Source organism: Cygnus olor, chromosome 26, assembly GCF_009769625.2.
Source record: "Cygnus olor isolate bCygOlo1 chromosome 26, bCygOlo1.pri.v2, whole genome shotgun sequence".
Classification (NCBI taxonomy): Eukaryota; Metazoa; Chordata; class Aves; order Anseriformes; family Anatidae; genus Cygnus; species Cygnus olor.
The window spans coordinates 2,395,050-2,407,895 of NC_049194.1; the positions used below are offsets into that span (position 1 = coordinate 2,395,050).

Here is a 12,846-nt window from a genome sequence, read left to right on the forward strand (position 1 = left end):
CCGAGCCTTGAGCTTAAACAGCCAATCCCAAGGAGACATGCTGCCGCCCGGCCGTCAGAGCGCTGACTACAAGCCCCAGCATGCATCTCGCCGCGCGAGCACGCGCAAGCCGCTTCTCCCTCGGGGAGTCTAAACCAATCGGATGGCGGGTGACAAGAAGCGGGGAAGGCGTAGCCAATCAGAGCCCGCTATAGGACGGACGGGCCCCGAAGGCACGAGGCGGCGGCGCTGCGCTGGGCTGAGGCGCGAGGCCGCCGCCGTGTGAGGGCGATGGCGGCCGCGGTCGGGCCGGGCGTTGGCGGTGCCTTGAGGCGGGCCCTGGGGCCGGGGCCGGGGCCGGGGCCGCTCCTGCTCCTCGGGGCCGCGCTGGGGGCTGCTCGGGCCGCGGTGTACTTCCAGGAGCAGTTTCTGGATGGAGGTTGCGGGCGAGGGAGGAAGTAGGGGGTAGGAAGGGAACCCCCCCATGCTGTCCCCCCCCATAACGGCCATTTTGTGTCCCCCTGTGGGTGCCGGTACTGCCTGGCGGGACAGCCGGCTGGCAGAAGAGGTGGGTGCACTCCGAGTACAAGGCAGAAAGGCTTGGGACGTTTAAACTCACGGCTGGGAAGTTCTATGGAGATCCAGTGCGAGATAAAGGTGTGTGGATTTTGTGAAAAATACATCACGGAAGCCATCTCAGGAGCTAGCTCTTATAGCACCTGCCATGTGTGGCAATAAAAGTGTTCATTCTCCACAAATAGCAAGAAAAGCGTATGTTTGAATGTTATCCTAATTATCTTTACAGGCCTTCAAACTAGTGAGAACTCCAAATTTTATGCAATCTCCTCACGATTTAAACCGTTTAGTAATAAAGGGAAGACTCTGGTCATTCAATACACTGTGAAACATGAGCAGAAAATAGATTGTGGTGGGGGATACATTAAGATTTTTTCCTCAGACTTGGATCAGAAGAACCTGAGTGGAGATTCCCATTACTATATAATGTTTGGTGAGTTTACAGTTACTTCTGCATTATGAAAATACTGCTCCTGCTGTTGTGCAGCTTCTCAAGGAAGGTTCTTGGAATGGTAGGAAAAAATAATGGAAGGCTTCATAAAAATAAGAACGTTGTGACTGTAAGCAGTGAGCTCTTCCATGCTTGCAGAGAGCATGCATAGAACAGAAGTTGCTCAGCAAGATTTTTTTTGAAGACTTATACTTGAAATAATGTTCTGTAGGCCATTATCTGCTCTTACATACATTCCTGTGTGATGTGGTGAAGTTTGTGCGTTTGTATCAAAGTGAAATTTGTCATTATGTAGGTCATGTGATTACACAGTTATTCAGCTTATGCCACAGATAACTTTTATCTTGCCTGGATTTTTTTTTTTTTTCTGACTTAAGGCCGTAACAGAACTAAGCCTAAGACTAGACAAAATCTAATTCTAAGGTAGCTTTAGAGACTTCTGAATGGAAGCCACGTCATCCATTAAAAATGGAATGGCATTCCACAAAAATCATGTGGAAGGGGAGAGATGTCTAGTAGTGTTAGAAGGAAAAGTAAACAACCAGTATCTTTCTACAAACAAGTTAAGGATACAAAGCCTGTTATCTCTTTGTAGGGCCAGATATCTGTGGATCTGAAACAAAGAAAGTCCATGTTATTTTAAATTACAAGAATAAACCCCACCCATTGAAGAAACCAATCAGATGTAAGGTAAATGCATGTTTCGAAAATAGATAAACTTTAAAATAACCAAACTGGAAGAAAATTAAGAACTAAAAGCAAACAAAAAAAAACCCATGAAATTCCAAGCATATATCACCTTTGAGAAGTTGTCTTTCACCTTCTCTTAAAAATCATGTTAATTTTGGGACCTCGGATATTTTGTAGTTCACAATAATGTTTGTAGTTCAGTGATTGTGTTCCTAATCACCTGACCCTGATAGAGGGTGGAACTAGATTGTAAGGCTGCTGTATGTTATTAAAAACTGTATGTCTTTGCATTTCTTTGTTGTAACTTTAATTCAGCATTTCTGAAAGAGGGTGCTTTTTCTGTGATGTAAATATAAGTTGCTGGTTATACTTTAAATATTTTTGCTCTCAAGCTATGCAGTAAACTTCACGTGCCTTTGTTTCAGCTATTTGGGGTGTAAATAACTTAGATAAAGTAATCATTTTAGTTTATATGCCACTATATTCAATCTTGTGACACTTCCTTTTGCCAATCAGATGTGGACTGTGTTTTCTTGCAACCCTTCTGTTTTGCTCAGACCCAGAAGGGAAGACTAGAAAACATACTTGGAATGTTAATACATGTCATTAATTTTGTTTTCCCTCTACAGAAAACTGATTTTTTTTTTTTCTTACTGTTTATGAAAAAATCCATTAGAATTAGTAACTCTGATTCAAGGAAGTTCCTAAGAGCTGTATTTAAAGCTTTTAAAAGATTTTATTTGCTTTCTTTAAAACTCAGGTTGATGGTTATACACATCTGTATACTTTGATTATAAGGCCAGATCAGACTTACGAAGTAAAAATTGATAATGCAGTGGTTGCATCAGGCAACTTAGAAGACGATTTAGATTTTTTGCCACCAAGGAAAATTAATGATCCAGCAGTGAAGAAACCCCGTGACTGGGATGATCGAATCCAAATTGATGATCCAAATGACATCAAACCTGAGGTAACTTGGTCTCTTGAATCTATACTTATTCTGCATGATTGGCTTATTTCGATTTTATTGAAACTGTTTGATGTAGTTGAACTGTGCACTAGTTTTGCTTTCTTTAACCTTTCTGTGCCTTTTTAAAGGATTGGGATGAACCTGAATATATTATGGACACTAGTGCTGAGAAACCTGAAGACTGGGATGATTCTGTGAATGGAAAATGGAGTTATCCTATGGTCAAGAATCCTCTATACAGAGTATAAACAGTCTTGTAGATCTAGTTATGGATAGCATGTTAAGCAACTTTTCTTTGCCTGACTGTATTCAGAATATGTGGTTTATCCTAGGGGGAGTGGCAACCAAGGCAGATTGATAACCCAAATTACAGAGGGGTTTGGCCTCACCCAAAGATTGACAATCCAAATTACTCGCCAGACTACAATATCTACAGTTATGAAAACATCAGCATTATTGGACTAGATATCTGGCAGGTGAGCTGAGCTTGCTGCAGATAGTGGAAAATAAAGAACTTTTTTCACTGGATGTATGGCAGTTTGTTTACCTTTGAATGTAAGCATTATCTGTTACTTTGGAATCTTTGGTGATGACCAGTGTTTTTAACTTCATTTCATTTAAATATGTATACAAAACTGCAAGGTCTTTAAAAATGTATTCATCCTCTGTTGTAGTTGCTTTTTGGTTCGTAACTGTCTACAGGTAAGTGAGGGGCCTAAACTAATCTGTGTGAATGTTGTAAAGTATGACTTAATTCACCTGACTTGAGGCTCATAGCTGAGGCTTCAGGCAGCTCAGTTACTCCTGACTTTCTCAAAGGTTAACGAGGAGAAATCTGCCCTCTGGAGGCCCTTCTGAGATATTCCTCTACCTCAGGTTTCATCACTAGCTAAAATTGCGACTTAAAATTTCTATGAGCAGTAAAGCATCTAAAGTTAAAATAAGTTGTTTCAATTCTTGAAAGTAGTTTTCCAAAAACAGAGAGAATTCTTTATTAAATTCTGCAAAAAGCTGTGGGGTTCTTAACGTGTTTTCTATCTATTGAATCTATAATGCAAACATTATTAAAAGAATGAAACTAGAACCATAAAGAAAACAGGGGCATCTTGTTGTTTTTTTTCCCCTCTTTCCTCAAAGGTGAGAGCTGGCACAATTTTTGACAACTTCTTGATAACAGATGATGAGGATTACGCAGAAGACTTTGGAGATGAAACATGGGGAGAAACAAAGGTAGTACATGAAATTCTTGTTTATTTTGGTTCTTGATTGTCACATCTTAAAAATTCTGTCTAATCTGAGCAAGATCCTATTGGTGCACAAAAATGAAATCTTTAATATTAGGATCCTGAAAAGGAAATGAACATCAGGCAGACTGAGGAGGAGCAGGAGAGAGAAAGGGTCACAGAAGAAAAATACTTTGAGCAACGGTTTAAGAAAAAAATAAAGGAAAAAAGAAAATCTCAAAGAGATCGAGTGATGAGGAGCTCTATCAAGAAAGAAGAACTTTAATTTTTAGTTTTTTTTTTTTCCAAATTATCTCTCTCTATAAAAATTTTTTGCTAACAGCTTGTTGAAATTTGCATTGTTAAAGCTGTATTAAGACTGGACTTCAAAAAAAATTTGTGAACTTTTAGTTACTTTCTAATAAAAGTACTATAATGTAGTTACTAAAAATTAACCTTTTATAGCAATTGTATTAAATACATCTTAAGTGCTACATTGAAAGCACCATTTTTGGAACTGTTTTACATTTTTTTCATAACTTTAATATTAAAATTCATGCTCGTTTTGAGGAGATCAAAATGAGCTTTTTGTTACTTCATTAAAAGATTTGGCATGTCAGATGTGTGAAGTGTGTTTCACTACATACTTGAAACTAAGGAGATAAGCTTTGCTAAGCTTTTGTAGTAACTGTGCACCTGTTCCTGTTCCAAGGATTACTACAGTTGTACTGCTGCTGGGAGCCTGCTACGGCTGCTTTTGGCTTTTCTGTGGTACTTACGTGCTGATGGAACTCCCTCTGTCTTTGGCTTCAGTGTATGTCATTAGGTGACAGGAGTCTGTCCATCTGCAAATCTGCCCTTAGAAACAAATAATCACTTTTCCCTTCAAAACCCTGTGTACAGTACCTAGAAGCTGTCCTAAAACTACATTCAAACTTTTCCGATAGAAACACTGGTTTTGAAGGGGTGCAGAGATGAGGAAGTATTTCCAAACCAGCAACCACTGCATATTTTTGTTTGACCTTTTGTAACTTGCTCTTTTAACTTTGTTCAGTCACTTCTATCATGTGTCCTTTCTTCCTTCTTTTCTCTTGTTGCTTTGCTCTTTTGCATTTCTAGGTGTGGGTTTTTTCTTTCCTTTTCTTTCACTTTTCTTTAAAGCAATGCTATAAATTTAGCTAAAACTGAAGCCAGACATTGAGCCCATCATTTTTTGTTTACTTCTTAGCTATGATATACCACCTCCCCTGCAGCTGCCTGAACAGTTTAGTGTAGTAAGGAAATGGGGAGTGGAAGGAGCAGTGGAAGCTCAGTTTCTGGCCTGTGGTGCAATTGAGGTCAAATTCCTTCACTTATCTGAATCCTGCACCCTGTTAAGACAACTTGTAATGACCCTGTGGAGTAAAGAATTTTTACAGGCACTGAAAAACACTCCACTGATAGTTTTTAGTTCTTTTCCTGTGCCAGTTCCTCTTGCTTTAGCTTTTATAGGACTGCACTAACCTTGCCTTGTTCAGGCTCTTCTTTGATATCTATGCTGTCCAGGCAGAGAGTTGTTAACCCTGTTATATTTGATGCTGAATGTTGGATCGGAGACCCGAGGCAGCTTAACCGGGTGAAGTCTGTTTCCACAAGGTTTTGTGTAACAAAGTGAAAACATAACTTGGCCGCAGCTCATCCAGCTAAAAGGTCAATCCGTGAGTTACCTGGAACAACATTCCCTAAGGCAGCTCCTGCCTTCCCTAGCCCTACTTTGTCCCCAACGTAGGTAGGTCACCGCCAGCTTCGCTTGAGGCAGCTGGAGGAGAGCCACGGCGGGGAGCAAACCGACTGCGGGCCTGCACAGCCACCTCAGCGCCCGCTTCTCGGGGCGGGGACGGCTGCCGGAGCCCGATAAGCCGCGGCCCCTCTCCTCGGGGAGGTGGCGGAGCAGGCCCCGGAGGCCTGGCGGTGCCTCCCGCCGCCTCTCTCCCCGCCTTCCCCCGCCTTTTCCCCCGCCCCGGCCGCTGCCCGAATCAGCGGGAGGAAGATGGCGGCGCTCATCCCCCTCAGCCAGCAGGTAACCGGCGCGGCCCTGCCCTGCGGCGCCTCAGCCGGGGGGTACTGAGGGGAGGCGCGGGCCCCCGGTGCCGGCTGCTGGGCGCAGCTCGGGGGGAGCGGAGAGCGGGTCCTGCCCGGCGGGGCTCCCTCCTCCGGGCCCGCGGCGGGGAGCAGGCCCCGCTTGTCCCCCCCCCCGGGGTCGGGCTGGTGCTGGGCACAGCCCCCCGGGGCCGGCCGCTGCTGTGGGGGCACAAAAGGCGGCGGCGCCCTCCCCTCATGGAGGCCCCGGGGGGGGGTCGGGGTGGGTGGTCCGGGGCAGGGCTGAGGGGGGCTGGGGCCGGCGCCCTGCTTTGCTCCGGACGCTGACTTGAAGCACGTCGCCCCGTCTGCCAGTTTGTAACGCGGGGTGGTTCCTTCTTCGGCTCTTGGGGTGTCACGGCTGTTATTTAGTGTTTGGGAGGAGCACGAGGAGTAGCGAGAGGTGCAGGCACGCCACAGAAGGATCCAGGATGAAGGAAGGAGAAGAAGGGGCTCACCCAGCAGCTACAGGCTTTGGGGGGCAAGGGGAGCACCCCGAGCCTTGGAGCTGGGCTCCAATAAGGGTTGGCCTGCCCCTGTGCTGAGCTGTGCCTCAGCATTTGGGATGCTTATCCAGAATCCTGTTGTTGCTGTCATTAAGGTTTTTGATTAATTTCTCACCGAAGTAATTTCAGCCTGATCAGTGTGATCACTGCGTATTCTTTTTTATAGTGCTGTGGAGATACTCAATTTACTTGTTTCCTGTAAAACAATAAAAACAAAATAATCCCTCTAATGCCTTGAAACAAAACCTATTTTATTTCTGCATTGTGTCTAGGCCAGGCAGGAATTCAGAACAACTGCTACTAGTTCAAATTATTCAAATACGTCTATTTCCATTTAATAATAAACTTTCATTTGTGACATTGAAAATTTCTCTCTCAGTGAGGCTACGTTATGTTTAGATGATACATAATTTATTGTGCCTCTTATTAAGAGAGAATACCCTTTTTTAGCTTTTGGGAAGCAGTAAGAGTCCTGATGAACATCTGTTTAATTAAAAAACATGTTCAGAAACATCTGAGAACATCCATGAACATACAAACGGTTAGCCAAAGTTTTTGAGTCAAGCAATGTGGTGCAAAATATATATATAGAAAATAAACCCTGGACATGGAAGAGTTTGTTGTTGTGGAATAGCTGTAGTACATCAGTAAAAACGCATCAAATATTTATTATACTAGAAATTGTGCTGCTTTGTTGTGCAAATTATAATTGCATCAATGGTATTTTATATAGCATAATACATTATCTCGAAAAAGGGCCTTCTGCATATATATGCGTTATTTTGACGTTAATTAGTTCATTGGAAGCGTTGTTTTCAAAAGAATTACTTATTTTCTATATTGAATTGTCAAGAATAATCTAGCTGTAGTCAGGGCAGTAAATGAGGAATTAGTAAAATTCTTTTAATAGCCTCAATTTCACAATTATTACAAAGATACCCGCTAGTTATAATAAATGCCAGAAATGGTATTAAAAAAAATAGGACAGGTTACATGCACCATAATGCTGAAGCATGTTCAGATATAATACAAGAATATTGATATCAACGTATTAGGAGTTATAAACAATATGTGTAATTCAGGCATGTGAAAGTGATTATATTTGTTTTCATGAATGAATTTAATTATAGCGTTCTTCCTGTTCTATGAAGTTACATTTTTATGAAGGAAAAACTTAGATGTATAACCTACAGTATGCACAATACTTTAAAACAAAATCTCAGCTGTCTTTGTTTAAGCACAAAAAGAGCTGAAGAACAAGTACATAAAATTAGTTCTTGGTGTTAAATAACAATGGGAACCGGTTTTGATTTACCTTTGATAACTTTATTTTCCTGAATATTTGGCCACCTTATCTGTAGTCTTTCCGCTGTGCAGGCGTGTTCGATTTACAGCCTCTGAAGGTTACAGAGAGGTATGTTAGAGATACTGGGACAGTGCGGACCATTTCGTAGCTCTGTCTTTTGAGACAGCTCAGGATACTCACCGAGCAGAGTAAAGGTGAAGGTAATCTTTCTGGGGCAGCAGCAATCTTCTTTCGGCTTTCATCTCTGTGGGACACCCGTTTTTTTTTTTTCTCTTTTCAAAGTACCTATTCTCATCCACCTTGTGATGTGATGAGGGGCCAAAAGAAAGTTGTGAATCAGGAGGGCAACAAAGAAAATGGTTCCTCTGCTGCAGGGTCCTTTGTGGCCCAGATGTGACCTCAGCAAAGAGGAGCTGGCTTAGTATCAGTTTATTAATACTACTAAACTAATTAGTTTAGTAATTGTTCTGGTGGCAGCAGCTTACTCCTTCCTGCCTTTTTTCCCAGATCTGTGCTAAGGGACGGGGAGGCGGGTCCATGTGTGTGCCGCATGGCGTGTGTACCAGGTCTGCTGTCAGAGATTTTGAACTTCGCATTTGCTCAGGAAGTCATTTAGAGGTGAAACAGCAAGGCACAACAGTTCTGAGGTGTCTGCTTGGGAGACAGTGCAAAGTGTTGGTCCTCGGTGATGTTTTTTGGGAAGATGGAGTTGTCAACCGGTGTTGTCACACGAGCTGCCGTATAACAGGTTATATCCGTTAGCTACTCATCAGCTGCGAACCCTTCAAAATGTGTCTGATTGCCAACATTAACGTGTTAAGTAGGTTCTTTATCAGCTGATGTCATCAAATCACAGAATAATCTTGAATGATGGTGAGGTAGTCACGCGTGGTGATGGGTGGCTAGGCGGCTATGCTATTTTTATCAGTTGAGCCCATTTTGTCTGGTCTGCTTCGTCACGGAGAAGCAGTCATTTAGGTAAATCGGTCAGAAAGGCTTAGGCTTTGTAAAATTTTGCAAGTAGTGGAGTGTTGGAGTGCTTTCCAGCAGCACTTGGATGCATTCATATTGCCGTAGGGGAAACCTCGCAGCATTTAAGCACAACACCCTGGATTCCTGCCACCTCTGTCAGGTAAGTCAGCTCTATGTCGTGGCTGACAGCATCAAGTGGGGATGGGAAGACGTCTGGTGATGGGGTGAGGTCATTCAATGGGGCTGCTGGAGCGGTTTGCTCTCTATCTTGGTATGAATCCAGTCTCTGCGTGCTTTAGGAAACTCGCCAAATTGGTTAGAGGAGCTTGGAGTTGGTCTCTGGCTAGCTGCTCTGAGCTTTCTGAGAAATGAGACGTGATGGCTGGATGGAAGCGGGCTAAAACACGTGACGTTTTATTGAGAGTTGGACAGACCATTTCCTATTTCCTCCTTTTCTCTGAACGATGTGTTTCCTGCTTTGGACAGGATCGTGGTGCTTAACTATGCCGTTCATTTACAAGCCATCAGAAAGATGAGTCAGGTTTATGAGTTATGGTCGCAGCTTTCTTACTCTGAACTGCTTTACAGCTTCTAGAAGAACAAGAGCATGTCGTGATGTTGGCGGACGCAGTGGCTTATTTTGCTGATGGAGTTAAGTGGAGTGCCTTCAAGATGTTTAAGAAAGTCCTCAAAATGCGTGATCTTGCTAGCTGGGTAGAATAATTGGCATTCCAAGTGCTCAGTGTTCACTTGCCTTTGATTAGTAGAGGCTAGTTATTTTGGATAGCTCCTTAAATTAAGATCTGGCATGTTTATTGTAAACTTACAGGAAGGTTCTCGGTACCAAATGAAGTTTTATGCTTCTTGTCAGTCTTCGTTTTCTTTTGTCACATTTCCATCTCCCTTCCCATTGGAGTAGACAGAACCTCCAGAAGTCCCCGTGGGTGACGAGGAAGAAGATGGCATTTGGGAGGTGACAGAGTGAGCATGAAGTCATCATTCGTCAGGTGTCTGACTTAACGTCCTGTAGGACATCCCAAACAGGCTTTGGGATGTTTCAACATCCCTGCGCCTCAGTCACTGAACTCCTGGGTTGCTTTGTCACTTGTTTTCTAAGGCCTCTGACATCCATAAGGAGCGGATCCATGTTTGAGACGGAGGTTGGGCTGTAATTTTTTTTTTGCTGTTGGCATTGAGGCAGAAGTGTGGAGGTGTGACCTTCGTGTGACGAGAACTTGTGTGGCTAGTGCAGGAGGCAAAGGGGAAGGTGGGTTTGGGGGCTTCTGCTCTTTTGGCGTTTCTGCTCTCACTTCCTTGGAATGTCAGCAAGAGGGAAGAGGAATCTGCTTGTTTAATACACTTAAGAAGGCAGGGCCTTGTGTTTGCTGCTTTTGTTGTAATGCAATGGTAACATCAAGCTGAAATCTTCAAACAATATTGCCAGGGAATTGCAACATTTGTTAATTAACCATACTATTCATTCTATTTTTTTAACTCTGTTTCTGTTTAAGATTGTGAAAAATATAAATAGACACAGGTATATTTTGATAGCAGGGCTGTGTGCGTGTATAATTGTTTGCTGAAAATACTCCATAAATGTATATGTGATGTAGGAGGTCGTCAAGTCAGTGTTATGATCAAAACTTTAGCTTTAATATTAATGGGTCTCAAACTGTCACCTGAAATACCTTGGCAAATAGTTCAAAGCTGTTCTACAAAACCTTGTACCGTATAGTGTTAAAAGTGTGAGTGTAAGTATGAATGTTGGTGAAGGAGAAAGTGATGAGTCTGTTGGCTGCAAGTTTTGGGGGATCGCTGCTTTCCACATTTTATACCAAACTTGGTAATTGAAATCTGAGCAAATTAACTTTTTTTTTTTTTTTTTTAAATCTTTGATAGAAGTAGTACACAAAGTATTATGTGCTGCTTTTTTTTTCTTTCAGTTGCTAAAGGTAGGCTATCTGTGATTGCAATTCATTCTTCATTTTCTTCTCTCTCCTGTTTTTCAGTTTTCAACTGGAAATCCATTATATGAAACTTATTACAAACAGGTAGGTTTTTAAAAAGATTAAAAAATAAAGTACAATTTCCTTTACCTGAGGTTTCCCTCTCTTTTCTTCCCCTTTTCCCATGCTAAACTTCTGTAAATTCTCTCTGCTGAGTGGTAGCCACATGCATGTATAACTCCTTTTCAATTAGAGATAAGAGATTTCATTTCTCATCTCTGCTTTCATGGCAGACATGCTTCTGTTGAATGTAAATTTTTGTCTTTCAGGTAGATCCAGCATATACGGGGAGAGTTGGGGCAAGTGAAGCGGCATTGTTTCTTAAAAAGTCTGGTCTCTCCGATATTATCCTTGGGAAAGTAAGTTGAAGGAATTAGACAATGTTGTGCAGTAATTATCTGTGCGCTTGTTTAACTGCAGCTAAGATTGAGCAGAAGTTTGCAGATGTGAATGCGGTGGAATGTAAACCAAATCTTTTGAACATTATGATAACCACAGATTGGTAATAGCTCCAAGGTCTTGGTCTGAGTTTTGCTGGATGCAGTAAGGAGAAATAGTCTTTTGTGTAACATTTTTGTTGTTAACCTGAGAATTAAATAACATTATATTTCATAACTTGAAAGCTGCAATGAACAGTTCAAGAAGACATTCAGTATGAAGTGTTGAGCTGAGTTAAATTTTATTTCAAAGTTACAGTGGCTTTTATTTTGTATCTCCACAGATATGGGATTTGGCTGACCCAGAAGGGAAAGGGTACTTGGATAAACAGGTAAATAAAATGTGCCTGTAAACTTATTACATTACCTTTCACAGTTGAGCCTTGATTCAAGAAAGTCCTGATATCCATAATAATTATTCTTAGCTTTTTTTTTTTTCTTGGTAAGTTTTCATTTACAGGATGAAGTTCTTTTTCTAGTGCTGCTCATATCCAAGTATATTAACTCAGTGAGGCTGCTGGAGAACTTCTGTTCTCATTTTCTTTTCCTCTTGTTTTGTAAATAATCACAGTGTGAGATAGATACATAGTCATTGAAACTGACAAATACCAGCCATGACTTTAGGACCTATTTTAGAAATCTTTCTTGCATGGAAGAATATAACTGGCATTATTGAAAATGGTTTGGAATATAAATTCTCTGTTTAAACATGCAGATACGGAGCATTGTTTGTTTGTTTTCTGAGTATCATTAACTCTTAAGAAAAAAATGTTAAAAATAGTTATGGAATAGTCCTTCTTAAAAACTAGCTTTGAATTTTTTTTCTCTTTGTTCCATGTTTTTGTAAAGTCTTTCTTGAATCATCTTTAAAAGTGGTGAGGTAGTTGGTGCTGTGCATTTAACTGAGTGGGGCTCTGCATCTATTATTTCCATACTTTACTTAGGGGAACGTGTACGCTGTTAATATATGTATTGGAGAGGGTGACTTAAACTGCTTGCTTATTTTAATAGAAAGCACTATTGTTTGTAGGGTTTCTATGTCGCATTGCGCCTTGTAGCATGTGCACAGAATGGCCATGATGTTAACCTGAGCAATCTGAACTTGACTGTGCCACCTCCTAAATTTGTAAGTAATATGTACATGAATGTATGTATGTATTATACGAGAGCTAAATCTTCAGCTGAAATACTGGAATCATCTGTCTCATAAATGTCATGGTTCTGAGACTTCAGGTTGCTGTCAGACTGTTCCTTAAGACAGCTGCAGTCATGTATGCAACTCTCCTGTATTCCTGAGTAATATGTTCCAGCCCCTTCCTGGACTCCAAAATTAGAGCAAGTGTAACTACAGTCAGCTTGTTCAGGGAGCTGATGTGGCTAAAACCTAAATTAATGAAAAAAATATATGAAAAATAATTTTAGAAAGATTATTTTGGGACTGGATCAACAGTAAAGGGCATGACTGCAGCTTTGCCTACATAAGCTGATGTGGAACCGTACCTTAGCTTGTCTTAGTTCTGGGGCTGGGGACCTAGTGAACAGTGTCCTCATCCAAGTACTGTAACAGTACAAGTTAGTATGACGTATTTTTTTTATTTGTATATATATACAG

At 41.6% G+C, this 12,846-nt stretch overlaps 2 protein-coding genes across 9 annotated transcripts in view; both read left to right on the forward strand.

Moving 5' to 3' along the window:
- The first annotated feature begins 270 nt into the window (after positions 1–270).
- Positions 271–5,737, forward strand: CALR3 (calreticulin 3). The gene is made up of 9 exons (XM_040538012.1): positions 271–418; positions 532–636; positions 785–988; positions 1,602–1,696; positions 2,457–2,666; positions 2,795–2,908; positions 2,999–3,142; positions 3,804–3,896; positions 4,008–5,737. Exons 1-9 carry the CDS (start codon positions 271–273, stop codon positions 4,173–4,175), a joined length of 1,281 nt encoding a protein of 426 aa, XP_040393946.1. The 3' UTR covers positions 4,176–5,737.
- Positions 5,738–5,831: 94 nt separating this feature from the next.
- EPS15L1 (epidermal growth factor receptor pathway substrate 15 like 1) overlaps positions 5,832–12,846 on the forward strand; it is a 42,836-nt gene continuing 35,821 nt past the window's right edge. For 7 of the 8 annotated variants that reach the window (XM_040537426.1, XM_040537431.1, XM_040537428.1 and 4 more), the window contains exons 1-5: positions 5,832–5,948; positions 10,801–10,842; positions 11,067–11,156; positions 11,519–11,566; positions 12,265–12,360. In XM_040537426.1, coding sequence (XP_040393360.1) covers positions 5,919–5,948; positions 10,801–10,842; positions 11,067–11,156; positions 11,519–11,566; positions 12,265–12,360 — 306 coding nt within the window. In that variant the 5' untranslated portion in view covers positions 5,832–5,918. Of the gene's footprint in view, positions 5,949–10,800; positions 10,843–11,066; positions 11,157–11,518; positions 11,567–12,264; positions 12,361–12,846 lie in introns of those variants that run through there. The other variant, XM_040537435.1, reaches the window with a different exon arrangement.

Coding starts and splice junctions, on each gene's coding strand:
- CALR3 (XM_040538012.1), top strand. CDS start 271: ATGGCGGCCGCGGTCGGGCCGGGCGTTGGCGGTGCCTTGAGGCGGGCC. Junction 419..531: donor GGAGCAGTTTCTGGATGGAG/GTTGCGGGCGAG, acceptor CTGGCGGGACAG/CCGGCTGGCAGAAGAGGTGG. Junction 2,909..2,998: donor TCAAGAATCCTCTATACAGA/GTATAAACAGTC, acceptor GGTTTATCCTAG/GGGGAGTGGCAACCAAGGCA.